We start from the raw sequence: 26,909 nt of genomic DNA on the forward strand, positions 1-26,909 counted from the left end.
TAATGGGCAACAGATGGAGGCAAGAAACGTGCAAATGAGGGCTCAACTCAGACTCTTTTCAATTAACTAATTGTCTTTAAGCTTTGGGAAGCAGGCAATCATCATTTAACAGTGTGAGCAGAAGCCATTAGAAGTACTGACACTGTACTCTGGGGAAGCAGGAGTGAGCATTTTGCTGTGGAAATCTAAGGAATTGCCCATCGTGTCCTTCCCCAGAGCTTCACAGGAGTAATTTCTGTTCTCATCCTGCCTCGGGGTGTGTTTGGATTTCAGCTCCTTCAGCTGAGGCTGCTGCCTTCCCTCTGCCATCTCCTCACCTTCCACAGGCACAGTTCCTGCTGCCTGCCCTGGCCCTGAGCTCTGCCTTAAGAACTTTCCCAGCAAAACAACCAGAAAGTGACATCCACAACTGCCCCTGACCTGCAGCCCTGTCACCCATCACTTTAAGGAGCATCTCATCATCCCCAAGATCCAGGGAGGAAGAGAGGGACTTGTCAGAAACAACCAGCATGAGACTTCAGTTCCATCATGTTTGGCTTCACTTCTCCTTCCCTACAACTCTGGGTGGAGTTTTCTCCTCTGGACAGTTTGTGGTGCTGGGTGGGGTCACTGCAACTCAGAGGTCACCCCACGTGGAGCAGAAGCTGAACAAGAACTCTCCCCACCCACCAACACCCAGCTGGAGCTAAAAAAACAGACAGCACAAGTAACTCCTCACAGTTGCATTGCCCAAAGTTAAAAAATACCCCCCAGAGAGGTGTGTGTGTGTCTCCTGAGACCCCTCCAGCCTGGACATTCCTCTCCAGCCATGAATAAAGGTGCCTGATTAGCCTCAATTATTTAAGAAGCACATTAATCATTAAATGATCTCGTTGCAGTGAACGAAGCAAAGAACTTCCTAATGCTCACCACTTCTTTAATTAGCAGCCACTAAATGGCACTGACAGGATGACTCTGTTAACACCCTTTGGGTTTGGTCAGACCTGGTTCTGGCCAGATGGCTGCCACCACCTCCAGCTGCCACAGGATGGGACCCACCTGGGACACCTCTGCTGGGAGGAAACCACTGGAGAGGGACCCCAGGTGCAGGGACAGCCAGGCTGCAGCCACCCTGCCTCTCCCTGAACAGCACCCCAGGGCATGCTCAAGCTTTCAGGGCATTTTATTGAACAACATCTTATTTTTCACTTATTCAAGTGCAGAAGCTCCCTTGTGTTCCAGATTTGCCCAGCACAGAGAGAACACAGGGGAAGAAAAAACAAGTCCTTCCAATAGTCATAAGAACCTGTGCTGACTTTGTCAAGGCAATTAAATAAATCCAATGAAGATTCATTTCCTTCCAAACCAGAGGTAGGGAAGAACACTGGCAAAGCTCATTGCAGCACCTGCTTGAGATCCCTCAGGAGAGATGGTGAAGCTGCTGCCATCCACACGGTGGAGGTTCCAGTCTGGCACAGCCAAAGCTTCCCTGCACCTGAGGTGGCTGCAGCTGGGTGAGGTTTGCTCCTTCTGAAGAAGTTTTCACATTATTCACAGGTCTGGAAGAGGACGGGGGTCTCACAGTATCAAAAAACAAAGTCTTTCAAGGATGAGTTTGTGAGTGAGCAGAGCGTGGGCTGCAGAGCACAGAGTGCTGGTGGCCGACCCAGCCGGCTGCACCCTGAGGGGCTCCAGAGAGAGGTCCCAGTGGTGGCTCTGCTCAGACTGTCACCTTCTCCATGACACCCTCGGTGACGTGCACCTCGCTGGCCCGCACTGTCACGGTGGGTGACTGCCCACAGACGTGCTGGTGGTCCTTCCAGTCCTGCCAGGGAGAGCAGATGGAGAGGCCATGAAAAGATGGGGCCCGTGGCCTGCCAAAGCCCCCCGGGCCCCAGGAGAAGGGCTGTGAGCAGCACGGATGGACCAGAGCAGCTCTCCAGTGCTTGGCCAAACAGGACTTGTGACAGATGAGGACAGGAACCACCCCCTGGGTCAATACCAGAACAGAACGCTGACTTCTCCACCCCAAAACTAATCCAGGACAGCAGTGTCAATTAGCTCACAGAGAATTTTCTAAAACAGACTCAGAACCTCGACTGAAAGCCCCTCCTGCAAGCCAGCACTGTTCTGAGCCTGCCCCATCCCTCCTGCCCTCCCCAGAGCTCAGCTGCCAGGGGGGGCTCGGGGCACTCCCCCTCTCCAGCCCCCAGAACCTGCAGCCCCCAGCCAAGCTCCTACCTTCCTCTGGCAGAACGTGGAGCAGTAGTTGACTTTATGGCATCCCGTGCACTCGTTGGTTGCCTCCCGACCACAGTTGACACAGGACTGCTGGGAAATGGGACAGCAAAGGGACCACGTCAGAGGGAACAAGGAGAGGGAGGTGACAGAGCCTGACACAGGGGCTGTGACATCACCTGGCACAGGACAGACCCTGATCCCAAACAGATCCTCAAATCAGCAGCTCAGAAACACAACACTCCAACTGGGGGTGTGGGTGTGGTGAGGGGGGGTGTGGTGAGGAGGGGTGTGGTGAGGGGGGGTGTGGTGAGGGGGGGGGTGGTGAGGAGGGGGGTGGTGAGGAGGGGGGTGGTGAGGAGGGGGGTGGTGAGGAGGGGGGTGGTGAGGAGGGGGGTGGTGAGGAGGAGGGTGGTGAGGAGGAGGGTGGTGAGGAGGAGGGTGGTGAGGGGGGGTGTGGTGAGGGGGGGTGTGGTGAGGGGGGGTGTGGTGAGGAGGGGTGTGGTGAGGAGGGGTGTGGTGAGGAGGGGTGTGGTGAGGGTGTGGTTCATAACCCTGGGCATGCCTGAGAGGGTCTGAGGAAGGACAACAGGAGCAGGCGTAAGGATGGAACCCTCAAGTTTCCGTCAAGGGAAAGACCCTCTGTCTTTCCCTGTTTTTTTCCCTGAAAAAGGGATCTGAGCAGGCAGGTGCCTTGGTGAGCTGGCAGCAGGGAGCAGTGGCCCAGCAGGGAAACAGGAAAGTTAAGAAGGCTCTAAGAGAAGCAAGGACTGAAAGCCAGAATGCAGGCAAGATAGGACACAGGGATGAAAAAAACAAAAATCACACCTGGATCTTAAAAAGATGTTTTGGTGCCTGCTGCTTTAATCTTGTACTAGTGACATCAATTAACATCATCTATTTTGGTGGAAATATCATTGAACTACCACAAAAATAAGCACTTCACAGAGCATTCTGTTTCCAGCTCATTAAATCACTGACAAATCATTAGCACGTCAGAGCTGCAGTTGTGAGGCTGTGAGGGGAACTTTCTGGGCTCTGGAAGAGTCCCAGGCAGCTCCAGCTCCTCCCTTCTTCTGAGCACAACCCCAGAGTCAGCCCCTGATTAACACCCAGCTCATCACACCCTCTGCTCCCATCTCACCACAATTAATGGTTGTGTGACAGAGCTGTGTTTGCACTCCTGAGGTACAGCTGGGGATTCAGGCCACCAAAAAGGGGGCTCAAAGCTGATTTCTGGGGGGATTTGGAACAGCTCTGGTCTCTGCCAGCAGGCAAGGCCAGATACAGAATGTGTGGCTTCTGTGGCAATAAGAAAATAGAGATCAGAACCTCTGCATCTTTCCATGGAACAGAACAAGAGGGGACTCTCCATAAACTGAGCCACCCCAGGCTTTACCTTGATGATGATTTCTGTCTTCCCATCCACATCTTCTGTTTGTTGAAATAACTGGTTCTGGTACTGCTGCAAGGGAAGAGACACCACACTTGTCATGTCCCAGCCAGAGCAGGAGGAGAGGGGTTGGAAAGGGTCCTGAAGAGACCCTGGGAAGAGCCCAAAACTGCAGTTACAAGAGGACAGAGGGGAACCCCCCCTCCTCCCTTCTACAAGAGAGACCCTGTGACCTTCTGATGAAGCCTGAGAGCAAATGCTGAGGTGACAAAGAGATGGAAGAGGGAGCAGGGAAGCCTCTTGCTGTGTCCACTGCAAGGGCTGTGAGTGGGTTCTGCCATTATCTGACAAGCAGGCTCAGCCAGGACACAGACACAGCACCCCCAGGCCAGGGGGGACATTCCAGAATCACTGTTTTGAAAACCAAAATTGTGTCCGAATCCAGAGTGTTCTTGTGCAGGCAGGGAGCACCCAACCAGCTGGGATGCAGCTCCAGAACTCAAATCCTTCCAGCAGACCCCACTCCATCCTCTGCAAGTGTGGCTAATCCTCTTCTCCAGGGAAACTGCCCACAAGAGAGACATCCAGAGGAAATCCTGCCACCTCTGTCCTTGCTCCTCCAGCCCTGCAACCACACCTTGAATCCCCTTCTGCCTCTGACAGGAGAGCTCAGGATTCCCACCCCCAAGGAGTTTAAGGAGTTTGTAGGACAGCCTGCTGCCCACAGAACCCCAGAGCACTCCTTTCCTTTTCCCATGAGGCAGATAACCCCAAAAGATTTCTCTTGCTCTCAAGACATCCAGAAACAATTCCTCGAGGCCACCATCACTGTCACACCCAGCAGAACCCAGCCAAGTTCTCCTCTGTTCATCCCTCAGCCCCAGAGCTGCCCCTGGCTCAGCCCCAGAGCTGCCCCTGGCTCAGCCCCAGAGCTGCCCCTGGCTCTCCTGCTCTGGCACAGTTACCTCTTTCCTCTCCACATCAGCCTGGATCTTGGCCTGGGTGACAGCAGCCTCTCGGAAGGAGGAGCTGGCCTGCTTGGCCTGCTCGATCAGAGTCTTCAGCTGCTGGGCAGTGCTGAGCAGGGAGTTCACCATCTCCTCCAGGTACAGCCAACTCCTCTGCTCTGTCACCTCCAGCCCCGTCACCACCGAGGGGGAGATGGCTTTGGTGGGGGTGGGGGGGGGCACAGCCAGGGCAGGGAGGGAGGTTAACACTGGGGAGAAAAAGGAAACATCCAGAATTAGGGCATCTCATTTCCACAAAGCAGTTTGGGGGGGCTTGTTGGGTTTTGTTGTCGGGAGCTGCTCCTCCAGGGACTGAGAATGTCCTTGAGCACCCCAGGGTGACAAGGGAGTGTCCCCAAGGTCACCTCTGCTGGGTACTGACCCCTGTCTTCAGGAAAATGGACCATGCCTGGACACGGGTTCTTTTCCTTGAAACCAGAGATTGAAGGAATTTCCTAAAGGTGAAGTGTCTGTAATGCAGACTTCTTGCTCTGAACACCTTCCAACTAACTGAGTGGGTTCACACCTCAGCCCTGCCAGAGCTGGGGGGTCTCATGCAAGCACCAAAAGCTGAAGGGATCAGCAGAGCTGTGGAGACAAAAAGCCTCAGAACCTGGTTCTGCCCCAGGTGTGGGGCCTCTTCTGACAGACAGCACTGCAGCCACCACAGGGCTGCACCCACATCTGACACTCCACAGCCCTTAATTAAAATAATCATTTCCATCCTGCACAGGACTGGGGCAGAACTATTTGTACTCAGATATGAGCACAAGATAACCTGGCCTTGGATCAGAACCTGTTTGCAGAGGAGCTTTTCCCACTGCTCCATTCCCAGCACAAATCTGGCACTGCCAGGCACTTGATAACTTATCAGTGGGAGTGACTTCCAACTCCTCAGCTTGGCACAGGTCTGTAAAAAGTATTTACTGGTGAAAATAAAGCAATCAGTGTTTAATTAGTAACATCAAGAGCTGACCAGGGCCTAAACCCAGCAAGATTTCATTCTGGACAGAGCAGAACACACTGTGCTGCTCCAAACAAGTAAATAAAAGGATAAGCAGGGTCTGAGAGGCTGCAGCCTGCACAGAGGGACACTGTGTGGTGACACCATCTTCTCCTGAAGCCTCAGAGAGCAGGGATCAAACCCTTCCTGTCTGACAGCCCCCTCTGTGTCAGAGCAGTATCACAGCACCTTCACAAACTGATGGACTGGGCACCACCAGCCTCCTCCCAATAACAGAGTGAAAAAGTTTCCACAGAGTGGAAATCCTGCTGCTCCAAATCCTAACAGTGGCAAAACTTGTCAGCAAAACAGAACAAAGTTTATTTTCCTGCCTCAATCTTTACCTTTGCTGAAAAAAAAAATAAGTATTAGAGAGCAAATTCAAGGCCTGCTCCCCGTGAGGCCACAAACCATACCAATTTTGGGGTGAGATGTTGGCAGTGCAGCTTCAGGGAAAGGTGAGATCTGGCAGTTGTCCTGGTAACTGGGGTAGTGAGGTTCTGGGTGACTGACCCGGCAGGGCTGCTGGACATTGGTGTCCTGAACTGCAGAAAAACACAGGAGAAAAAGCAGGAGGGGTAACACAGCTCAGGGCTTATGCTGCTTTCACACGTTATTTTTTACATTTTATCCAAAGTCCCACATTCTGTGATAATCCCAAAGGCTGCAAAAGAGGAGGAGCAGCAGGATCTCCACACAGGCAGCACACAAGGCAGCCTTGCCCTGATCATCTCTCTGCTTTCTCCCCCCACACTGACACCTTTACAGATTTCAGTCACCACAGGGCCCCAAACTACAGGGGATGAGAGCAGGAGAGTTCCCTCAGCAGAGCTCCCAGCCCTGTGTATCCAGCAAACTGAAAGAACTGACAGATAAATCATGCATTTATATTTTGTTTTCTTTATTCTGGCATTTTTCAGCATTTTGCTGGCTTAGTTTCAACCCTCATCTATTTTTTTTACTAGTATTTTAGGATGAAGGGTTAAAAAAAATGACAGAGATGACCCTAAACCCCTAGAACTCAGCAGAGGTGCACATTAGCAGCTGCAGCATCTGGTCTAACTTTAACTTTCTCTGTGCAACTTGTTGTGCAAGATTTCAAGCTGCTGACTTGATCTGAAGGGAAGGACAGTGGGTTATGTGCTGTCTCTCTGTAGGCTCTGGAGAAGTCAATCCTTCCTGCAGCATTTTAAATCTCCCTTCACACACCACCGAGTGCCCAAACCATTTTTTTTTTCTCCTCCCCACCGTTGTCACCTCAACTCTTACCAGTGGCTCCAGTGAAAACGTCCCCCTGGGAGGGGCTTTCTGAGATAATTGCTGTGGCTTCCACGGTGGAGGCGCGGTCGAACGTCAGAGCACCAGAGGTTGTGATCTGCCCCGAGGGAGTCACCGTGACTGCAACACCAGAACAACCCCCACAGTTAACACCCTAACCTGGGATGGGCACATGTGGTATCCCTACTCTCACTGGCCTGGTATCCCTGCTCTGTCCTGATATCCCTGCTCTGTCTCTCCTGGTATCCCTGCTCTGTCTCTCCTGGTGTCCCTGCTCTGTCCTGATATCCCTGCTCTGTCTCTCCTGATATCCCTGCTCTGTCTCTCCTGGTATCCCTGTTCTGTCTCTCCTGGTATCCCAGCTCTGTCTCTCCTGGTATCCCTGCTCTGTCTCTCCTGGTATCCCTGTTATGTCTCTCCTGGTGTCCCAGCTCTGTCTCTCCTGATATCCCAGCTCTGTCTCTCCTGATATCCCTGCTCTGTCTCTCCTGGTATCCCTGTTCTGTCTCTCCTGGTATCCCAGCTCTGTCTCTCCTGGTGTCCCTGTTCTGTCTCTCCTGATATCCCAGCTCTGTCTCTCCTGATATCCCTGCTCTGTCTCTCCTGGTGTCCCAGCTCTGTCTCTCCTGGTATCCCTGCTCTGACCCCCCTGGTGTCCCTGCTCTGTCTCTCCTGATATCCCAGCTCTGTCTCTCCTGGTATCCCAGCTCTGTCTCTCCTGGTATCCCTGTTATGTCTCTCCTGGTATCCCAGCTCTGCCTCATCCAAAGTTTGGGAGCTGCCAGGTCAGTGGGATAACTCAGCTCTGGGTCACACCCATGCCCAGTGCAGGTGGAACTGGGAATAAAAACCCCACTTCCTGCAGGTCCCTGGTGACTCTCTGGGTGTCTGAGGCCAAACTGTTCCCTCCAAGCACACTCCCAATCGCCTCCTTTTCAATTATTCTCTGAGCAGTAACTTAACACCTACCAGAAAGGTCCAGCAGGGTCACAAAACCCATCAGTTTCTGGCTGATTCTGATTTATTACAACTGGAGCAAGTTCTTACTACTTCCATCAACACAAAAACCTGTGGATTACAACTGATTCTGTGACAGTCTGGTTAGAGGGACAATTTTAACTGCCTGCCTGCACTGGGGGACAGAACAGGCTTGGGCAATGCAAGGAGCAAGCCACAAAGTCCTTTGGGATGAACATAACCAAGTGGCTCCAAAATGTTCACACTCCTTTTAGAACAGGATTAATTAATCTGGCTCCATCACTTGGGCTGATTCACAGCACACTGCTCAGCCACAAGGGTCTTTTTGCAATTCATAATTTAATTGTGAGACCCTGAGGCTGCAGATTCAGGCCTGGTGAAAGCTGTGGCTGCTACCAAAACAAGGCCAGCAGGAGCTGAAGCTCCTGGTGTTTATCAGCCGAGACAGGTCAGAGCTTTTGGGGGGACAAAAAACCACCCCAAAACTCTACACAATCCCTGAGCATTATTCTTCCTGCTTCCCCTATAATCTCCCTTTCAGCTGCTCCCTCACTTCACTTTGCCACGTTACCACCCAGATGATGCTGGTGTGAGGAGAGCAGGAGGACACCTGGCTGTGACTGGGGGTGTGTGAGCTGGACAAGCTGGCAAATTCATTTCTGTTCCCCCCCAGCTGGTTCAACACCCAGCAGCAGGGAGCAACAAATGTCCTGAATGCTGCAGAGCAATTTCCAGATGAAAGCTTCACCTTCTGCCTCTTTCATTAACGACTCTGAAGCTGTGGGTTTCATCCCAGCTGCTCAGAGCCCACTCTTCTGTCTATTTCAAGAAATAGCACAAATTTTATTCCATAGCCCCCACCAGCTTCTAAAGGACAAAAATCAAGCTCAGGAGATTTCCAGCAGAGCAGGGAAGGGCCACTCTGCTCCTCTGACTTCATCTTAATTGTCATTTGTGAACAAACCACCCCAAACTGCTACAGATCAAGGCTAGGACTCCACAACCCCCCTGCCCTCCCAGGCTGAGAGAGGAGGTAGTGGCAGGTAATCCAGCTCTTGCACAGAATAAAACCTAAAAACCTACTGCTCACCAAAAAGGATGTTGAGATGCTTAAAATGGAATCTCCTGGGGATCCAGCTGCCTTTTTCCCTATTGGACTTGCAGGCCCAACACTGTGCTCATTGCTCCAAAACAGGAAAGGAACTCAGCTAAAGACACGGAGCCAGTCCCACTATCCAAGGAAAAGAAGTGATAAAACCCACAGAGATTCTACTCAGCAGGTCAGTTCCACAGAGCCACTGACAGACATTATCAGTTGTGGAAATTCCTCATCAAAAAAAGAAGCATTTTTTTACCCAAGAACCTACATGTAGTGGCAGCTGTGGCAGGCAGCAGGGTGATGTTTTTGGGGCAATCCTTCTTCACTGGGGTTGCAGGCATTTCGTTTTCTTTTTTCCTCCTTTTGTAGGGCACAAAGAGTCTTACAGGGCCACTCTGGGCAACACACACACAAAAAAAAAACCAAAAAAGAAAAAAGGCATTAGCTGGGGGGTCCTGGGGACTTTGGGTTTAATTCTCATCTTTCCAGATGCAGCTGAAGCCAAACAAACAATAATGCAAACTCCAGACCAAGCACCCAAAAAACCCAAGCAGTTTAATATGAAAATGGGGACCCAGAATATGACACTAATGCTGAGAGAAATATTTTTTCCAGCTCAAAAACTCATGATCTCCAAAAAGCATTAGATGTTATGTAGAAATACATTTTTTAGAAAAAAAAAAACCAAAAAAAAAAAAGCATTATTGCCCAGTTTTCCTGAGGCTGCCACACAGCAGTGTGAGCAGCTCCTTGTCTCCTCTCTAGGAAGCCAAGGCACGTGGCAGCCACCACAGGACTTTTCATCATTTCTCAGACACTCAGGACCACATCAGCTCAATGGAAAAAGTATTTTTAAACTCATGGATGTTGGGCTTGATGATCATAAAGGTGCTTTCCAATAAAGTGATTCTCTGATTCTGGAAATCCCAACTCACCAGAGTCATGTCATCACAGCAAGCAGCACAGGTGCAGGAGGCAGCGTGAGGGTTTAAAATCCCATCCTGAAATGAGAGGTTCCTGACTCAGCCTCAGTCACCAAAACCACTGGGAGCACAACTGGATTCTGCTGGGATTCCAGCAGCTCCCAGAGAGACAAACCTATTCCCTCCTGAACAGGGAACAGGAGAGGGCAGCTCCCCTGATCACCCCATCAGTGTGATGCAGAGGAGGGGAGAGTGATGGGAGAACAATTTTCAAACCAGAAGGCACAGATGTGAGAATCTGAGACTTTATTATCAGGTTCCTGCTCAAGCAGAAATCAAGTGTTAACCTGAAGGCAATGCCAAACTCTCCTGGACACTCAACCAATTTATTGAGCAACTCAATAAATGATGCAGTGAGGGCCATGTTTGCCAAACAAACAGAATGAAGCTGAATTACAGCATCAGCTCACTTCTCAGTTTCTGCCATGCAGCTCCAGCCTGGACTTCACCCTGCATAAACCACAACCCCTTTCCAAGCACAAGATTTGCAGGGTGCTATTGGAAAGCACACCTAGAAAAACTCTGACACCACTGACTTCTCAGCCCAATCCTTGTGTGGCTTCCACACTGCCCCTCAGCACCACCACAGACACCTCTGCAGAGCCTGTGACCTCCTGCAGCAGAAAGGAGGAGGAAGCAAACTTGACCTTACGTGGATAAGGCACTGCAGGGGCCTCCCAGCATAGCGGATGCTCCTCTTCCAGTCCTTGCTGCTGGCCCGTCCTGCCATGGCCTCAAACTCCGTGGGGCTGTACCAGTTGTCCCCCTGCTTGATGCACCTCCCCCGGCCTCCTGGCACAGAACACAAGAGATGTGGTTAGGACAACACCAGGAACTGGTTTGTTCAGCTTCCTCACAGAGAGGAACCAGGAGGGGATAAGGAGTCCCAGCAGGGGACAAGTTCTCTGCTTTCCATTCATAGAATCACAGAATCACAGAATGGGCTGGGTTGGAAGGGACCTCAGAGCTCATCAAGTCCAACCCTTGCTCCACTCCCCCCGTGGTTCCCAGCCCATGGCACTGAGTGCCACATCCAGGCTCTTTTGAAATATCTCCAGGGATGGAGAATCCACCCCTTCCCTGGGCAGCCCATTCCAATGCCTGAGCACCCTCTCCATAAGGAAATTCTTTCCAGCAGGGCTGCCTTAGAGGGCTCTGAGACAAAAAGAACATCAGAGTCAGGCTGCTGGTGAGCAGACTGCACAGCAGCCTCTGTCCACAGAGCTCAGAAAAAACTCCAAACACCTCTGAATAAAGAGCAAAACAGAGGAGGGCAGTAACATCAAAAGGGTCCAGGCTGGCTAGGGAGCTTTTTTTCCCACACCATCAGCCCTCAGAAGTATCCTGATTAAAAGACCAGTGCCTGAAGTGAGGAAGTTCCCCGTGGTGAGGCAGGCAGGGGCAGTACCTGAGCCCAGCCTGTTCTTGTACAGGGTGCCGCTGATGTTCCGGCACCGCACCGGCAGCTCGTTCTCGTACACAGAGGGGTCCCAGTTGTACTTGGTTCCAGTTTTTTCTTGGACAGTTGTCAAAGGGGTTGGAGGAGACTGAGGTCCTTTGGGGAAAAAAAAAAAAAAAAAAAAAAAGAAGAAGAAAGACAGAAAAGAAAGGTGACAGTGACCAAAAAGCACCCTGGCTATGTCTGCAGACACTCGGGCTGGCTGGGGCAGAGGTGTCGGGGGAGAAATGGCTGGAAAAATGTTGTGGCAGGAGGTGAAATGCTGAGGCTGTGCCACTCCTCTCAGCAAGTGAGCAGAGACACAGCTGCACTGGAGTCCTCGTGTGCAGAACTGGAGACTCATCTCTTTATTGCTGATATTAAAATGATCCATCAGCCCTTGGGGGTGGGATGGGTGTAGAAAGGCAGGAGACAGCCCAGCTGCAGGGCATGATTGTTCAAGCAAGGGTCAGGGCAAAGAAAATTAAACCTATTTCTGGCCAAAGAAAATTAAATCTATTTCTGGCTGAGAAAAAAAAAAAAAAGTAAATATTCTTCTACTCCCAAGAAATACAAGAAGGGCCACGTGAAGAGGGAACAATCATTACTTGTAACACGATGCACAGCCTGGGGTTTATTGCTCCCAGCACACCTGAGCAGAGTGGCAGTGCCACAGCAGTCTGATTGTCACCTACCTGGTGTCAGGGGTGCTGAGGGCCCCTTCAGCCCCGTGGTTTCCACAATGCTGCCATCAGTGTGAACCACAATCAGAGTGGCTTTCTCAGGATTCAAGCTGTCCCCGATCTGGAGGGCTGTTCTGCCAGACTATAAAAGAAATAAAGAGCTGAAACTGGTAAGAGTTAAAATATCAATGTATTTTAGTAGTCCCCGAGCTGATGGTTTGGGGGTTTAAAGCCTGTTTACTGGAATGAAAGTGATGTCCCAAAAACAGGTTCTTTACCCAGGGTGCAAAGTCCATTCCACACACACAGGATGAGCCACTTGGCACAACAGCAAAATGCAGCATTCAGGTGACTCTGAGGCACTTATTCCCCACTCCTGCATCTCATGATCCTTTATATTTACCCACAAGTTGGTCCAAGGAGATATTTGAAGGAATTGTAACATTAATTAGAGGTACCCCTTTCCCTGAATAGTCTAAAAAATGAATTCAAACCCAGCAACTGTTTGTATTCTCCTTTGACCCAAACTGATGAGTACTTTTTCCCAAGGTGTACCCTGCACCTGAATGCTACCAAACTTCCCAGCACTCATTATCAAACTTCACAAAAATCCCTTGGAATGACAATGACCACAGCCAGGTTTTTGCTGTCTTTTTTGTGTGTGTTTTCCTTAAACAAAATTACAAAGGCATCAACACAAGGCACTTCATCAGTTTTCCAGTCAGTGACAACCAGTCAGTTGCACCCACCACAACGTTCTCTTCTCATCTTTTGCAATAATTTACCTTTAACTCTCGCACCACAGTAAGGCCCTCCAAAAAAACAAACCAAGGAACTGACTTACCAGCACATGGCCTGAAATTGAAGCTGCATTTGCCACAGAAGTGGTGAAAACATTGTCTGCAGAGGCACCAACATTGGCTACAGTCACTGTGGTGACTTCTGAAATGTAAAACACACATGGAATTATTATTCTGCTGCTGATAAACAGCAAAAAAATTGCATTACCTTCTTCAAAATTAACTTTGTTATTCCTGATAACTTTTTTATAAACACAGTCATTCTGATCCTTATTATGCTTTGGGTTGAATGTGGTTTGACCTCCTTGAGACAGGAGTAATCCTAAGGGGAAAATTAATATTACAGCTGTACTAAAAAAACAAACCAAACTGTGATCCTTTTTATTCAAAGACTCACAATGAGAACCTGACTCTCCCTCTGCCATGTCTTAATTTCTAGGGTGCCATTACCTGTATGCATTGTCCATTTAAAAACCATCCAAACTTAGAGACCAGTGTTCCTATTGTGTAATTTGATTGAAAATCGTGGGGTTTTCGGTAGCACACATAGGCTAAAAGTGAAAAAACAACCCAGAAGCTCACATGGAGATACTGATCTAGGTATGAAGGGCTCTGAAATGTTTCACCAGAGGCTGTCTTCAAAATTCTGCCTATCTCAGGGCACTGAGTGAACAGGACACGGGGTGAAACCAACTTTAGAGGCAATAAAGCAACTTTTGCTCGTTTTACTTCACGATAAGTGGCGTGGAAGTGAGGACCGTGGTCATTTCCTACGAGTTTGAGGAGTGAGTAAAGCTGCAACCTCCCCTTTGCCGCTGCACCCCCTGAGGTAAATGAGGCGGGAAGGCTGCGGGGAGAGGGCCGGGGGGCTCAGGCGGGGATGGCGGCTCCAACCCCGGCTGAACCGGCCACCTGAGGCGGCGGGGAGCTGACAGAACCAGGCAGGGAACACCCCGAACCCGGCAGAGGACATCCAGAGCCGGGCCGGGGGACAACCAGAGCCGGGCAGGGGGACAACCAGAGCCGGGCAGGGGGACAACCAGAGCCGGGCAGGGCGGGAAACCGCTGAGGCGTCGCTGAGGGAGCTGCGCCTGCGCACTGCGCCCGCCCTGACCTGCGAAGGCAGTGGCGGCCTCGTCGGCGTTGGGCAGGGGCTCGGCTCCCATCTCCATGTGCTCGGCATCTGTCGCCATCACCGTCACCGCCGTCACTTGCGTTGCCGCCGCCTCCTCCTCCTCCTCGGGCTCCGGTTCCGCCCCCGAGGCCGCCTCTTGCGGCGGCGGCTGCTGCTGCTGCTGCTCGGGTCCTTCCGCGGCTGCCGCAGCCGCCACCGCCGCCGCCTCCGCTAAGCCCAGCTCCTGCTTCGCCGCCGAGTCGGCGTCCTCCATGCGAGGCGGGCGGGGGGAGCCGAGCCCGCCCGAGGGGGCCCCACCGCCCGCCGCTCCCCCCGCCCCGAACGCCGCTGGGGAGGGGGTCCCGGTGGGGAGGGGGCGGCGGTGGGGGGGGACACACACGACACACGGGTCCTCCGAGTTCACTCGAGCGCTTTTCGGCGGGCGATCGAGCGGTGCCGAGCTCGCCCGAGCGCTTCCGAATCGCTTCCGATGATGCCCGAAGTGTCCCGAGTCCTTCCAGGCCTCTTCCGAAGCCCAGCGATGGCTCCCGAGGAGCAGGGCCCGCGTTTCCCGCCTGCTGGCCAATCCCGGGGCAGGACGCAGCCGAACCCGGCCGAGTCCCGAAGAAGCGCGGCCCGAAGCGATACCTGAGATCGGGGGATGGGGGAGGCAACCCGAGCCCGCCCGAACAAGGCCGAGTCCCCGAGCGGTCCGGCCCGGAGGGTCGAAGAATCCCGAGTCCGCTCGAGTTTTTTACGAGGAAAGCCGAGCCGAGCCGAGTCCTCTCCGAGCGCACCCGAATTCCCTTTCGTCGTCCCGAACGGAGACGCCCGAACGGGCGAACGCCCGAATCCGCCCGAAAGCGACCGAACCGGGCCGAGCGCTCCGATCGCACCCGAAGGCAGAACGGTCGCGGCGCAAAGGCCGCCGGGACGCAGGAGGACTGGCGGGCAGGGGGCGGGCAGACAAGATGGCGGCTGCGAGCCGAGGTGAGCGGCGCCAGCGATCCCCACGGCCCCGTCCCTGCCCGCGGCCCGGGGGGTGGGGGGGGCCGTTCCACACCGCGTTACGGGGGCTCTCTCGCCCCCTGGGCGGCGGGGGGGGGGACGCGGGGAGAGCGCAGAGGGGGTCGAGGTCGAGCTAGGCCTCCCCAGCCCCGCCGCCATATCGCGACAGTCGCGACACGCTGACTGAGGTAACACCCTGGCAACTGCGGGCCCCGTGACAGCGTGAGCAGGGGCTTGGCGCATGTGCGGGGCTGAGGAGCCTCTTGATCTAGAGGAGAATGGGCTCGTCCCTTTTAAACCACTGCTTTACGTGATAAACCACTGGGGTTCAGAGGGAAAAAAACTAAAAAGTTCCTCATTAGCGTGGTCAGAAGTACCCATTGCCACTGCCTCCTAAGAGCTAAAAGGCTCCCCCCCTAAGAAAAAAAAAAAAAAAACAAAAAAAAAAAACAAACCTAAAATAAACCAAAACAAAAAACCAAACCAAACCTCAGCCCTGGGTAGATACTACTGGTTTGGAAAACTTCGGTTTTAACACTCAGTGTTTGGCCAAAGTTTCTTTGGGTGCTTTATAGAAACGGCTTTAAATTGTTGCTGTGTTTCCCCCTGTGCCAGAACTCTCACTTCCAAGTTAAAAAATGCCCCAGCAGCAACAAGACCTCATTAATCCCAGCAGAGAGCCAGAGCTGGGATGTTGGGATGAGCCTCCCGCTGTTACCCCTGGAATTATCCAAATACACCCGAGATGTCATCACCACTCACCAGCAGGGTCCCTTCCCCAGGCGTGCTGGGGCTTTCCAGCCAGAGCCCCTGGGAGGCAGCACGGGATAAATAATCCCAACCATCCACCCCGGCCCGGGAACAGCTGGGAATGTGGGCAGTGCCCTCCTGTGGAAGAAGGATTTAAAGAAATAGATTAAAAAACAAAGTTAAGGGATTGGGGAATTGAGGAGGGATTGGAAGCTGAAGCACTCTAAGGAAAGCAGTGGCTTTGTGGCTCAGTGTTAGGTCCTCGAGAAAAAAGCTCCCTCTCCTGACATTTCTTGTGGGACAACAGCAAGGCTGCATCTGAAGCTGTGGTATTTCAAATTAGCATCCTATTTCACAGCCTAAATTAACTTGAAAATGGAGACATCTCCTTGCTGGACAAGAAAGGGAGGCAAGGCCTTACTTTTGCATGAGGTTTTACACTGTGTGTAAAAACAACCACAGCTTTAGCCATTAATCACTGCAGAACGTGGTGTCTAATGAAACCTTTCACTGACAGGAGCCTAAAATCCCCTTTACAGAGAGGTCCAGGAGGCATTTCCCAGCACAGACAGCATGAATCACCTCCTAAAGCTGCCTTCCCAAATTGGGTGCCTTAATTGGGGGCCTGAAGTTAGTGGGGATCCATTTGGACCCCAAAATATTGCATAAAAACATTGAGTGATGGGGACATTAACCTCCCAGAGAGCAGAGGGGAGCTTGTCCCCCACGGGACACCAGAGGAGCCTCTCTGAGGGCTGCAGCAGCCTCTCAGCTCTGCTCTCTGCAGCTCTTCCATTCCTCCTGTGTCTGAAAGCAGCTCAGAACATGAATGAGTTGCTTCAGAGGCACTTTAGGAGGTGCCACGGGGTTGTGAGGGAATTTTATTTGTGTTTTAAGAAGGGGAAGGTACTGGTTAGCCTGCAGAAAAGCAGAGGGGTGGTTTCTGCAGGGGATCAGGAGGCTTTCAGGTTTTACATGCACTGGGTTTGCTTTTGAAGGGAACCGGTTGGGAAGGCTGCTGTGCAGAGGAAGTGGGAGCCCTCTGCTCCACAGGGAAGTTTTCTCACACCCTAAAAACAAATCCTGCTCTCTGGTGCCTCACATGTTCCCTGTAGTTAGAGGGATGAAGTGTCATCTGCTGTGAGAGGACAGGACAGACAAGTCCTGGTGATGGCTCTGAACTTCTTGGCAGAGATGGGTTCCTCAGTGCAAGTGAGGAATGAGCTTTCCACTACAGGGATTTCCCCCAAATTGCAATTCATTCACTTGAAAAGTTACCAAGTTTGGTTTTTTTTTTTTCAATTCAGTTATTTCAAAGTTATTTTTGGAACCTCAGCTGCATGATCTGAGAAAACAATGTTAAGTCTGCCAGTGAACTAAGAAAATTTCTACCAGCATGCTGAGCTGCAGTAACTGGAGGTTTCTGCAGCACCTTGGGTAAATATTTACTCATTTTCTTCTCTTTATTTTTCCCTTCTGCACGGAAAGGAGGAACTCCAGCAGTTGTATCCTTTTGGTACCTTGCATCCCTCAGGTGTGGGGATCTCCAGGCAGACTGGCTGAAATGCATCCCCTCTTTCTGCCTAACAAATCCCCACAGTTTTTCTGGTATTTGAGTTTTCCATCATCAGCACCATCCCCAGGAAGCAGAACTGGTGAAGCATTTCTTGCAGGGCAGATGTTTTTGCAGGATGAGCTGGGGCCTGGCTGCCAGTTTGCCCTGGTCAGCCCTCACTCCTGCCCGAGCCCTTTTAACTCACTTTTTTGTAATTTGTGTAATCACAGGACTCTTAGTTTCCTTAGGATCAAGGCTAAAACTTGGATTTGTGAGGTGATGGACTCAAACCCCACGCAGCACACCTCACAGACAGCTGACACAGCCAGCAAGGGGGAGGAAAAGCAGTTTTCAGGAGAACCTCCTCTCCTCTCATGTTAATTTTCCCTCCCAAGATCTAAGTATCCTCCTCGGAGCAGACACCCTCAGCTTCAGAGATTTCCATGCTCAGAACCTGTCTAGTCATTTTTTTGCTCCACCTTCCTTCAACTGGAAAAACACAAAAACCTGGTTCTGTTTTAATAAAATGAGCAGCTCTGGGAACTGGAACTCATCCACTGCTTCTGGGTGGGTGCTCCCTGCAGAAACTGGATGGGCAGTTCCTGGAAAAAAGAGATGCCTGGGATGAAGTCCCTGCTTGGAAGCACCCAGGATCTGAGAAGGGCTGGAGGAGAGGAGGCAGGATGAGAAGCAGAGGGAGATGTAGAAATGCAGGAATCTGCACTGATAACTTCCTGACTTGCTGCTGTGTTATTTGAGGCTAAGAAAGGCCTTTGGTTATCAGAACCACAGAAATGCCCAAACTTTCTGGATTCTTGGAGCCACATCCCAGCTTCTCCATGTGTGGTGAGCCCCAGGACATCCTGCTCATGTCTTCTGTATCCCATTAATATTGTGCTGCTGTGCCTGAAGAGAAAATGTTTCCTTCAGGATTTCTGTAGCTGCTGTGCAGGAATTGTACCCAGCCCTGGGCCCTCCCTGCCAGGAACCTCCTAGAAATGGGGCATTTCTTTCCCTCTCCTCTTGCAGAGGGAGCTGGCAGAGTTTCACACACCCAGACAAATAACTGATCATCACTAAATGTGCTCTCTCAGCACACAACAATTAGTTGGGGGAGCAGTGAATTAAGGAACTCTGTTTCTTAGGAATTTACATCCCAAAGTGGAGCCCAGACAGGCAGCACAGGGTGCAGCTCCCAGGCTCCCATCCTGTGGGCAGCAGCAGGGTCTGTGCTGCACAGAGCCTCCAGCTCCCAAAACCAGAGGCAAGGGACAGATCAGAGGCTGCAACCCCTGGCAGCTTCCTGAGGAGGAGCAACATTGTCTGGGGAAATGGAGCTCTGCACCCCCATCCCCTGAGGATAACAACACCCCCTGGAACAGGCAAGCTGTTATCCCAGCTCTTGGTACCTGCAATCTCAGGTGATTTTCTGAGCCCTCCCCAGCAGGCCAGTGGCAGCAGAAGCATTTGGTATAAAAAGGCAGAGCAGGGTATTTTTAGGGTTACTGGGAAGTAGGGATTTTATGAGTTTGATCCCACTGCTCTGAGAAATCCTTAACAAGAGTTTCCAGCTGTCATCTGTTCCTTTACAGATGCTGTTTTACATAAATGGGATTTATTACATCTTCTACTTCTTGGCCACACTGGCAATGATTGTTTATAAAAGTAAGTTGCAGGGACTGGAACACAGAAGCAGCTGTGTGCTTGTGCCATGGCTGTGGGGTTTCTGGTATGTCTGCTGCTTTTTCCTGGTTTATTTACACAGTGTTACTCCACAGGCCAGGTTTTCAGTTATCCAGATGATTTCTTGGTTCCTGATCTCCTCCTGCTTTTCATTATGGCTGTTCTGGAAGTGCTCCGCTTGCACCTGGGTAGGTCACGTTATCTCTGGGCCTTTTTGATGGAATTACATAGAATAGTTAAAGTTCCAACATCTTTGTTGGTCTAAGAACAGCATAAAGGGTCTCCTGGCCCCTGTCTGGAGCTTGCTGAAACGTCATTAAGTTATTTTTTTTATAGAACAAGTTACTGTTGTAACCTGCACTCAGTATTCCTAAAATGGATGCAAGGTGGGTGTTGCTGGGCTGAGCTGCCTTGCTGCAGGGCTGAACTGAGCCTCCTGCCCTAAAGCTCTCTGCCTGGAGCTTGGCAGATGAAGCAAGAAGCAAGATTCAAGTCTAATTCAGTTAAACAGCAAAATCTACCCAGACAAGACTGGAAATAAGATGCAAGGAAGAGATAAGTGCAGCTTCTCCACAATGATAGTGATTTGAAGTGGGAATAGATGAGCAGAGATCAGAGCAGATCCTGTGCTGTGTGAGATTTCAAAGTTCCCACTGGCTGCTCCCAGGTGTTCACAGCAGCCAGTGCAGGGCTGAGGGGAAGCTGAGAGCTGAGTGACCCACATGGCTGCAGTCTCAGAGCTGATAAGAAAAGGCAGGCAGGATGACAGAGTACCCACTGATTGCTCTTCAGATGAAGCTCCAGTCAGCAAGAAACAGATTGTCCAGTGGCATCAGGGTTTGCTCTTACAGTCTGTGATTTACTGACAGAGCCCTGAGTCAGGCCAGGATTTCAGGAAGAGCTGTAAACCTCCTGGAGCTGGAGCACTCCTGACCTACAGCTCCAGCTATCATCAGAAGCAATCAAAGACTCACCCAGACTTTCTGTTCCCTCCAAGGTTCAAGGGGCAACCTGACAGAAGAAGAGGCACCACTGGGGCTCAGCCTTGCCCTCACAGTTGGCAGTGTGGGTCTGTCCCTCTACTTCCTGGTGTGGCAGAGCTATGTGCTGAGAGCTGATGTCATCCTCAACACTGCCCTGCTCCTCACCTACGGGCTGCAGGCAGTGCTCAAGGTCATTGCCATTGCTGCTTTTGTCAGCTGAACCCTGCTGCCAGCACCTCTTCACCACACTGCTCCTCTGCAAGAGTGGTTTTATAGCTGTGCAGCTTTCCCCTGTTGAAAATACAAGTTTTTGAGGGGCAGAGGTCTCCCTGACTGGCAGGTGAAAATTCCTGTCTGGCAGCTGTGTCACAGGCTCATCCCTCAGCTCACTCATGGGCAAGAGGTGGTGCAGCACAACCACTTGAACACTCTGCTGTGGATCAGGGATCAATACTCAGTCCTGATGCCCACTCAGCTGGGAGTTTCCACAGCAGAGCAGCAACATCCACCCCAAGTGACACAGAAACAAATCAGGGCAGCATCACACGGACTCATTTCTGCCTCCCCTGTTTGAGGGCACTGCTTCTCTTCTGCTCTCATTTATCTCTTCAGCCCCCAGTGGTAATTTCCCTGACTTTAGTAGGGCAGTGCCTGATTTATCCCAGTGGGAGAGAGCAGAATTAAGTTTTGTGCCGAGCTGCAGGGTGTGGGCAGCTGGTTCTGACTGAGGCAGAGGCCAGGGGCAGTGGGGTGAGGGCAGCTTTGTTTGAACAGGGTGGCCTCAAGATAAGCAGAAAGATTCACTCACCCTCCTGTCCTACTTAAAACTCCCAACAGAATGTTGTCAGGTGTATTTCTATTTGGTGTTAAATGTCTCTGATTTTGCATAAATGACTGCATGCAAGCTTTGTCTTTTACATGAACTGTGGGCAAATCCAGATATTTTTTTTTTACTGTATCAAAAATAGGTATTAATGTAAAGCTTGGGGAGGGTGTGGGGTTTTTGCACAGGCAGGTTTTATATTCAGAATTTCCTATTTTTGTATTTATTTATTCAAATAAATAATGGTTTAGATCTAAGGAGTGTTTGAAGTGCAGAGCATCTTGTTCAGATCCCTGGCTAGAGCTCAGCTACACAAAGGCAGCGTTGGGTGAGCCTGGATGTGTGCAAAAGCCTCCTCTGATCCTCCTGCTCTCCTAAACTGGGAAAGAACACCCCAGGTCTCATTTGCACTTGCCAAGGGCTGAAAATACAGACCCTGAATGGCCTCAGCCACACTGCTCTTTGCTCCAGTGGTGGCAAAAGGAACAAAAGGGAGAGAAGGTGCCATGGAAGGGCCTGGTTTCACCCCTCAGTCCCACCACAGCAGCTCCTGCCCACCTCACACTGCCCAGCAGCCAAACTCAAAGCCCCCCTGGGCTGGATCCTGTTTGGTCAGTGCCCAACCAGCCCTTGTGAAGCAGCAGAACTGGGTGCTAGGGAGCAGCCAGGAAACTGAATGACCCAAAGTTTCTGTGCTTAATCTGCCTGAATCCAGCCCCCACCCATTTGTCCTGGCTGGCACTGTGGAATTTACTCATCACATACTTGTTGTGAGCAGTGACAAACACCCTGAGCTCTGTGCTGCACATACCAAGCAACCCCCTTTCTGTGTGCACACAGATAAAAGCCCAGTTATTTCCTGGCATTCACACCTGTCTTAAACAAAGGGCTGACAACAGAACACCCCTTGGGTTTTACAGCAAACACTACAAAGTGGAATATTTTTACCTGAATGTGGGTATGGCAGATGGTGTCACACACATTCCCTTCAAGTGGCTTCACCTTCCTTCTCAGGGTGCTCACTGCAAACAAAACAAACACAAAATATCACCAGAACTGCAGGCAGCAGAGACCCAGGGTGTGGATTCAGGAGCCAGCAGTGAGCAGAAGGTGTTCCTACCCCAAAGGGTTGGGGTCACCTCCCCCTCAGCTCCAGCCCTACAACCAGTCATGAGGCTGCACTGTAAAACTGGACCCCTGACCTGATCCCTGAGAAAACAGCCCTCAAAAATGGTTCTGAGGCAGGGGTTGATGAGGTGTGGCCATGATTCTGGGCCACGCAGAGCAGAGCAGCCTCCTCCTCAAGCTTTAGAAGAGAATGTTTTACATATATATATATGTTATAAAACATGATGAATTCTTTGCTCCCTAACCATCACCCAGAGGAAAAACAAGACTCAGCAGAGAGTCCCAGTTCTTGCTGGTAGTCAGCAATGGGGTAAAAATACACACAGGGTAAGAAACATACATTTTTGAGCTCATTTCAGAGCCTGGTGGCTTGCAGACTGGTGCTGGGGTCCTGGGGGGCTGGCACCAAGCAGGACTGGCACCCTCAGAAGGGCAGGGCAGCTCTGTTCCAGTTTCCCAGTGTAAGATAAAATTATCCATATTTTTTCTTTTTCTGCTGCCAGCCCCCTACTCTGCAGTGAAAGCAGAAGGATGAAGAAGTCTGTGAGCTTCAGACAGCTCCTTCATCTTGAGTATTTCCAGGCTTTGGATGGGAATTGTCATTTATGCTGCTGCCCCTGATTTCTGGCAGCTTCTCTCCGTGCCCAGCTGGTACAAAACCCCAGGTGAAGCCAGACCTGATCTCTGGCAGTTTCTCCAATCAGCAGCTCCTTCCCAAACTCTTCCCAGTGCTGGGAGAAGGCAGGGCACAGCACAGCAAAGCCATTGATGACATTTGCCAGACATAAGATTGCTGGAGCTTTTAATTATGAGGCCCAGCCCTTCTGAAACAGGACAAGCAAGTTGGATGAAAACTGACTTAAAAATTTAGAGGAACAGATATTTTGAAGACCTGGGTTTGGGTGTTGTTTACTCTGTGAGGAAGAAGTCTTTGTTCTCAAGCCATCACAGGGGTGTCTGCTGACAACCTGATTTAAAAGGCTGATCCCAAGAGGCAAGGCAACCTCCTGGGATTCAGGGAGATACCTGAGATCGGGCTTTACTGGTCCCTGGCTCTTTGTGTTCCTCAGAAACAGGGTGCAGACCAAAGCCCAGTGCCCCAGATCACTGGTTCTGTCACAGCACTGAAGGGCTTTGAGCTGAGGACACAAACTTGTTTGGTTCCACATCTGGGGGGCAAAGGTTCCCCATCTGCCACCCCCCCCCCAGCAGCTGCTGCAGGAAGGTGGGAAAAGCTCCCTTGTGGGAGGAAAAGCTCCCTCCTCTGCTCAGCAGCTGGAGATTTCCTCTGGGGTGCAGCACCCCCTGGGCCTCTCTTCAGCTGCCAGATAATGAGCAGTCGGTGCCTTAAACATTTAAATGGCTTCTCCTACAGGCTCCTTCCAAGCCCCCAGCATGGAGCCCGGCAGAGCCAGCCCAGCCCAGTGGCTGAGGACACATTTCAGGGGTTAGGGATCTCCTGCCCAAAACCTTTCAGCTGCCCAGGCTGGCAGGGTGCTGGCACAGCTGACATTTCCCTTCTGTTGAGCCACCCTCCTTCCCCTGCCTGGTGGTGGGGCTGCCCCCCTCCAAATGCTGCTTCTCCCAGGTTTCCCACCCTCCAAATGCTGCTTCTCCCAGCTGGCTGTGCTGCCCCTGTGCCTCCTGCACCCCAACATCACAGGGAGGAGGGTGAGGGGGTGCTGGTGGGTGCCTCACACCGAGTATCAGATCACCTTGTCCCCGGGTGGAAGAGGTTATTCTCCTGTCAGAAAGGTCCCTGTTGGGCAGGGAACCTGCCTGTCCAGCTCCCCCAGCTGCATTCCTCCCCCCACAACTCACCCGGGCAGTTCCAAGCTGAGCGTGGCCCCCACACAGCACAGCAGCACCCAAAAAAACCAAGGGGTCAGGGACCCTGGCAAGGCAGGCTTCCTCCAGCCCCGTGTCCCTGGCTGGAAGTGTTTTCCTAGTTCTTTCTCCAGTGTCCAAACTGCAGCTGTTTCTTCCCCCAGGCCAGTGACAAAGGGGTCTCTCTGACAGGTGGGTGCCAGGGGTCCCACACAGCTGGGGGGGAGGCCTCTGATGCACTTTTATAAAAGGGTCTCAAAATCCTCCCTTTTTGGAGAGGAGCAGTTAACCAGGTGGATCCCACACTGCCACAGACACCTCTCTAAGACCCGTGCACTTAGCTGGTATTTTCCAAGCTGATCCCATCTTTTTAAAAAAATACTGAGACAAATGAAACTGGTGTTCTTCAAAAGCAAGAATCTGCCCACACAAGAGACCATTGCCCAGAGTTCAGGCTCCTTCTAGGTCCCCAACCAGAACTCCAACATCATCTCCACAGTCTGGAAACTCTCCCACCACTCCCCAGAATCCACTCTGGGGAGTGGCTCTCCCACCTTTCACAATTTCCTCCTGGCTTTTGAAGAGCAAGAGAAGAGTAACCAGAGATGATGTGATGGGACTGGGGCTTCTAAAGAAATCCTTCCCCAGGAGCATGGGGACAACACTGGCCACAAGGCGAGGGCTGGAGCTCAGGTCCTGCCTCTGCTGCTCCAGCCAGCAGCAGCTTTTCCTTCCTCTGGGTCCCACCTGGGACTCAGGTGAAAAGGGAACATCAGGATCCACTGCCAACCACTGCGGCTGCCCAAGCAGAGCCAGCAAGGAGCAGGCCCTGCCAAGGAGCAAGCTCTGCTCAGGCTGCACCACACCAAACCCCCCACCTGATGCTGGGGTCAGAGAGCCCTTTACTCCCCTCCTGTGCCCACTGCAACCTTCACCTGGGCTCCTCCCAAAGCTGGGTTCAGCCATCCCCCCCCTGTCCCCCCCACAACCCTGGCACAGCTCTGCTGAAGCTGTTTTTCCTCTGCCCAGGGGATGCAGTGCAGGGCCCAGACGTGGGGCATGGCCAGACCCCACCACCCCACAGTGGGGCTGGGAACAGACCAGGGGTTTTATGGCCGTGGGAAGGCTGAGGAGCAGAGTGCCACAAACTGGGGTGCCCTGCTCCTCACCTCTAGGACCCCTCCAGCATTTTTTGCCTTCTCCTTCCACTCCAGGGCCCCTTTCCCACTGCAGGCATCGGGGCAGACAGAGCGGGCAGGAGCAGGGCTGGAGGAAAGCAGAGAGAGCCCCGTGCTGCACAAAGGGGCCCTTGTTCAGCTCTGGGGCTGCCTCCCCTCCCTCACCAGCAAACCCAGCTCCAAACACTCCCTCCCCACCTTCAGCCTCCCCTTTCGGGTACAACATGTTCCGGGGAGAGAGAAACCTGCAGTTGAACACGTCCCACCTGGGGCAGCACCTCGGCGGGGTTTTTGGTCCCCTTGGCCCAGGAGAAGGCCCCAGGAGCCCCCGGCGCCTTGCGGGGACGCAGCCGGGGCCACCGGCTCCTGGTTATAGAGTAACCTGTTGCTCCGGGTCCCAGCTCCACCTCTCGCTGCCTCTTACATCCCTCCCCTCCTCTCTCCTCTGCCAAGAAACCTCTGTCACCTGCTCTCAGACAACCGGGGCGAGCGGCACCGGGAGGAAAGGGCAGCGGGAAGGAAGGCAGCGGGACGGGGACCCCCAGGCTGGGCTGCCGGGTGGGCTCTGCCTCTGCCTCTGCTTCGCTCTCCCCTCCATCCTCGGAGCTCGCAGGGAGGCAGAGGGAGCTCGGCTGCTGGAGAATGGCAGCAGGATTTCCCTAGGAGGGCACGGCTGACGGGGAGAGGACACTCGGGAGCCGAGGGGACTGCGGGAGAGACCAAAGCGGCTTCTGGGCACCGGTGAGTCCCCCCTTGAGCCCCTAAAACTTCACATTGCCCCCTGCCCGCCCCCAGGCATTTACCTGCTCCTCGAGTCTTGGGTTAGCAGAGGAAGGGGGGGGGCTGTGGCTGGGATAACTCTCGGCACAGTTTTACGGTTTGCCTGTGGTTTTTTTTTTTAAAGGCTCAAAAAAAAAAGTAAATTTTCCAGCGTTACGTTTTCTGGGTTTGTTTCCCATTCTTGTGTTTTCTCCCCTTCGGGGCCAGATCCAGTAGGTGGCACTTTCCTGGCAGCAAAATGTCCGTCTGGCACAGAACGGGACTTTTTTTTTTTCTTGTAGTTGTTGATGAATCCTGGAGTTTTGAACAGCTGTTTGTCTGCAGCCCTCGGGCTTCCCTCCCACCGGGATGCGTGCGGAGGGAATGTTTCTGCTTCGCCACCAAGCACTCGGGTGAACTGCTGCTCCTGGGGGCTGAGCAATCCCTGCCTCTGACCTTGCCAAAATTCCTCAGATTATGTCAATCCCGAGGGAAGGCTGGCAGGGAGCTGCCCCGTTCCCTCCTCACCTGACGGCTCCGCTCCCCCGGCAGCTTCCGTCCGCCCTTCCGAGCCGGAGCGCAGCTCCCCTCTCTCTCCCCTTTCACTTATTTGCCTGGAAAATGCAGCGCAAACTCCGGCGAGGACAAGGCTCAGGAAAGGGGTGATTTGACTGACGTTATTTTTAAAGACTGGAAATAATTGGGAGACAACACAGTAGTAAAATAGGGTGATGATTGCCCTGCTGTAATTAGGGCAACGGGGAGTAACGCTGAGCTGCTGGGAAACGCTTAACACGGATCTGATCTTTCAGGGGTTCCAGGAGCTGCTTTGGTGGGATCTGCCCCTAAAAAGGATTTTTTCCGAGTTAAAGAAATGAGAGCAGGAGGCTCAGCCCCCCAGCTGCCCCACAGTTTCCCCCAGGACTGTGCCACCACCTTCCCGGCTCCGCTGGGTTGAGTGATGGGGTTCTGAGCAGGGGGCAAAATGAGTCCTTGAGGCACAGAACTACTGAATCAGGGAGCCCTTTAAAACAGGACCTTGAGGAAGAACTTGGGATCAGCTGTGGGAACGTGGTTGTGAGTGGCAAAGGTCGTTGCTTCACCCTGGTTACAGCCAAGGTTTAAACTGGGGTTTGGTGGGTCCTGGGTGGTACCTGCTGCTGGTCCCTGATGGTGAAGCTTTAGGGAGCCAGGCAGGCCCAGGATCTGGTGTTTTCCTTTG

The 26,909-nt window shown here is 52.2% G+C and overlaps 3 protein-coding genes and 1 long non-coding RNA gene across 9 annotated transcripts in view; 2 read left to right on the forward strand and 2 right to left on the reverse strand.

The window, feature by feature from the left end:
• Positions 1-1,144: 1,144 nt before the first annotated feature.
• DEAF1 (DEAF1 transcription factor) lies at positions 1,145-14,267 on the reverse strand. 3 transcript variants are annotated; one of them, XM_071761933.1, is made up of 13 exons: positions 13,994-14,267; positions 12,924-13,021; positions 12,092-12,221; positions 11,367-11,513; positions 10,611-10,750; positions 9,911-9,976; positions 9,244-9,370; positions 6,890-7,018; positions 6,037-6,165; positions 4,576-4,826; positions 3,617-3,682; positions 2,221-2,307; positions 1,145-1,804 (listed from the first exon to the last, which is right to left on the reverse strand). In XM_071761933.1, exons 1-13 carry the CDS (start codon positions 14,265-14,267, stop codon positions 1,700-1,702), a joined length of 1,749 nt encoding a protein of 582 aa, XP_071618034.1. In that variant the 3' UTR covers positions 1,145-1,699. The 3 variants fall into 3 exon arrangements, with proteins under 3 accessions (XP_071618034.1, XP_071618033.1, XP_071618035.1); XM_071761932.1 differs by having other exon boundaries at positions 2,221-2,310; XM_071761934.1 differs by lacking the exon at positions 6,037-6,165 and having other exon boundaries at positions 2,221-2,310.
• Positions 14,268-17,147: 2,880 nt separating this feature from the next.
• TMEM80 (transmembrane protein 80) lies at positions 17,148-21,052 on the forward strand. 3 transcript variants are annotated; one of them, XM_071761936.1, is made up of 4 exons: positions 17,148-17,256; positions 18,878-18,971; positions 19,085-19,177; positions 19,987-21,052. In XM_071761936.1, the coding sequence occupies exons 2-4, from the start codon at positions 18,899-18,901 to the stop codon at positions 20,190-20,192; spliced, it is 372 nt and encodes a 123-aa protein (XP_071618037.1). In that variant the 5' UTR covers positions 17,148-17,256; positions 18,878-18,898; the 3' UTR covers positions 20,193-21,052. The 3 variants fall into 3 exon arrangements, with proteins under 3 accessions (XP_071618037.1, XP_071618038.1, XP_071618036.1); XM_071761937.1 differs by having other exon boundaries at positions 17,171-17,188; positions 18,899-18,971; XM_071761935.1 differs by lacking the exon at positions 17,148-17,256 and adding an exon at positions 17,371-18,184.
• The window catches only part of LOC139804573 (uncharacterized), a 50,000-nt gene continuing 44,093 nt past the window's right edge, over positions 21,003-26,909 (reverse strand). Inside the window, exons 3-4 of the long non-coding RNA XR_011729442.1 lie at positions 21,744-21,817; positions 21,003-21,174 (exon numbers count right to left, since the gene is read on the reverse strand). This is a non-coding gene — a long non-coding RNA (uncharacterized lncRNA). The remainder of the gene's footprint in view (positions 21,175-21,743; positions 21,818-26,909) is intronic.
• The window catches only part of EPS8L2 (EPS8 signaling adaptor L2), a 45,987-nt gene continuing 44,455 nt past the window's right edge, over positions 25,378-26,909 (forward strand). Inside the window, exon 1 of one of the 2 annotated variants that reach the window (XM_071761926.1) lies at positions 25,378-25,669. The gene's annotated coding sequence lies outside the window, so the exon portion shown is untranslated. The remainder of the gene's footprint in view (positions 25,670-26,909) is intronic. The other variant, XM_071761925.1, reaches the window with a different exon arrangement.

This window comes from Heliangelus exortis, chromosome 18 (genome assembly GCF_036169615.1).
Source record: "Heliangelus exortis chromosome 18, bHelExo1.hap1, whole genome shotgun sequence".
In the NCBI taxonomy this organism is placed as follows: Eukaryota; Metazoa; Chordata; class Aves; order Apodiformes; family Trochilidae; genus Heliangelus; species Heliangelus exortis.

Coding starts and splice junctions, on each gene's coding strand:
- DEAF1 (XM_071761932.1), bottom strand. CDS start 14,267: ATGGAGGACGCCGACTCGGCGGCGAAGCAGGAGCTGGGCTTAGCGGAG. Junction 11,514..12,091: donor CTCAGCACCCCTGACACCAG/GTAGGTGACAAT, acceptor TTTTCCCCAAAG/GACCTCAGTCTCCTCCAACC. Junction 9,977..10,610: donor CCCTGCAGTGCCTTATCCAC/GTAAGGTCAAGT, acceptor CTCTCATTTCAG/GATGGGATTTTAAACCCTCA.
- TMEM80 (XM_071761935.1), top strand. CDS start 18,101: ATGCCCAAACTTTCTGGATTCTTGGAGCCACATCCCAGCTTCTCCATG. Junction 18,185..18,877: donor ACATCCTGCTCATGTCTTCT/GTATCCCATTAA, acceptor AAGAGTTTCCAG/CTGTCATCTGTTCCTTTACA. Junction 18,972..19,084: donor GGCAATGATTGTTTATAAAA/GTAAGTTGCAGG, acceptor GTTACTCCACAG/GCCAGGTTTTCAGTTATCCA.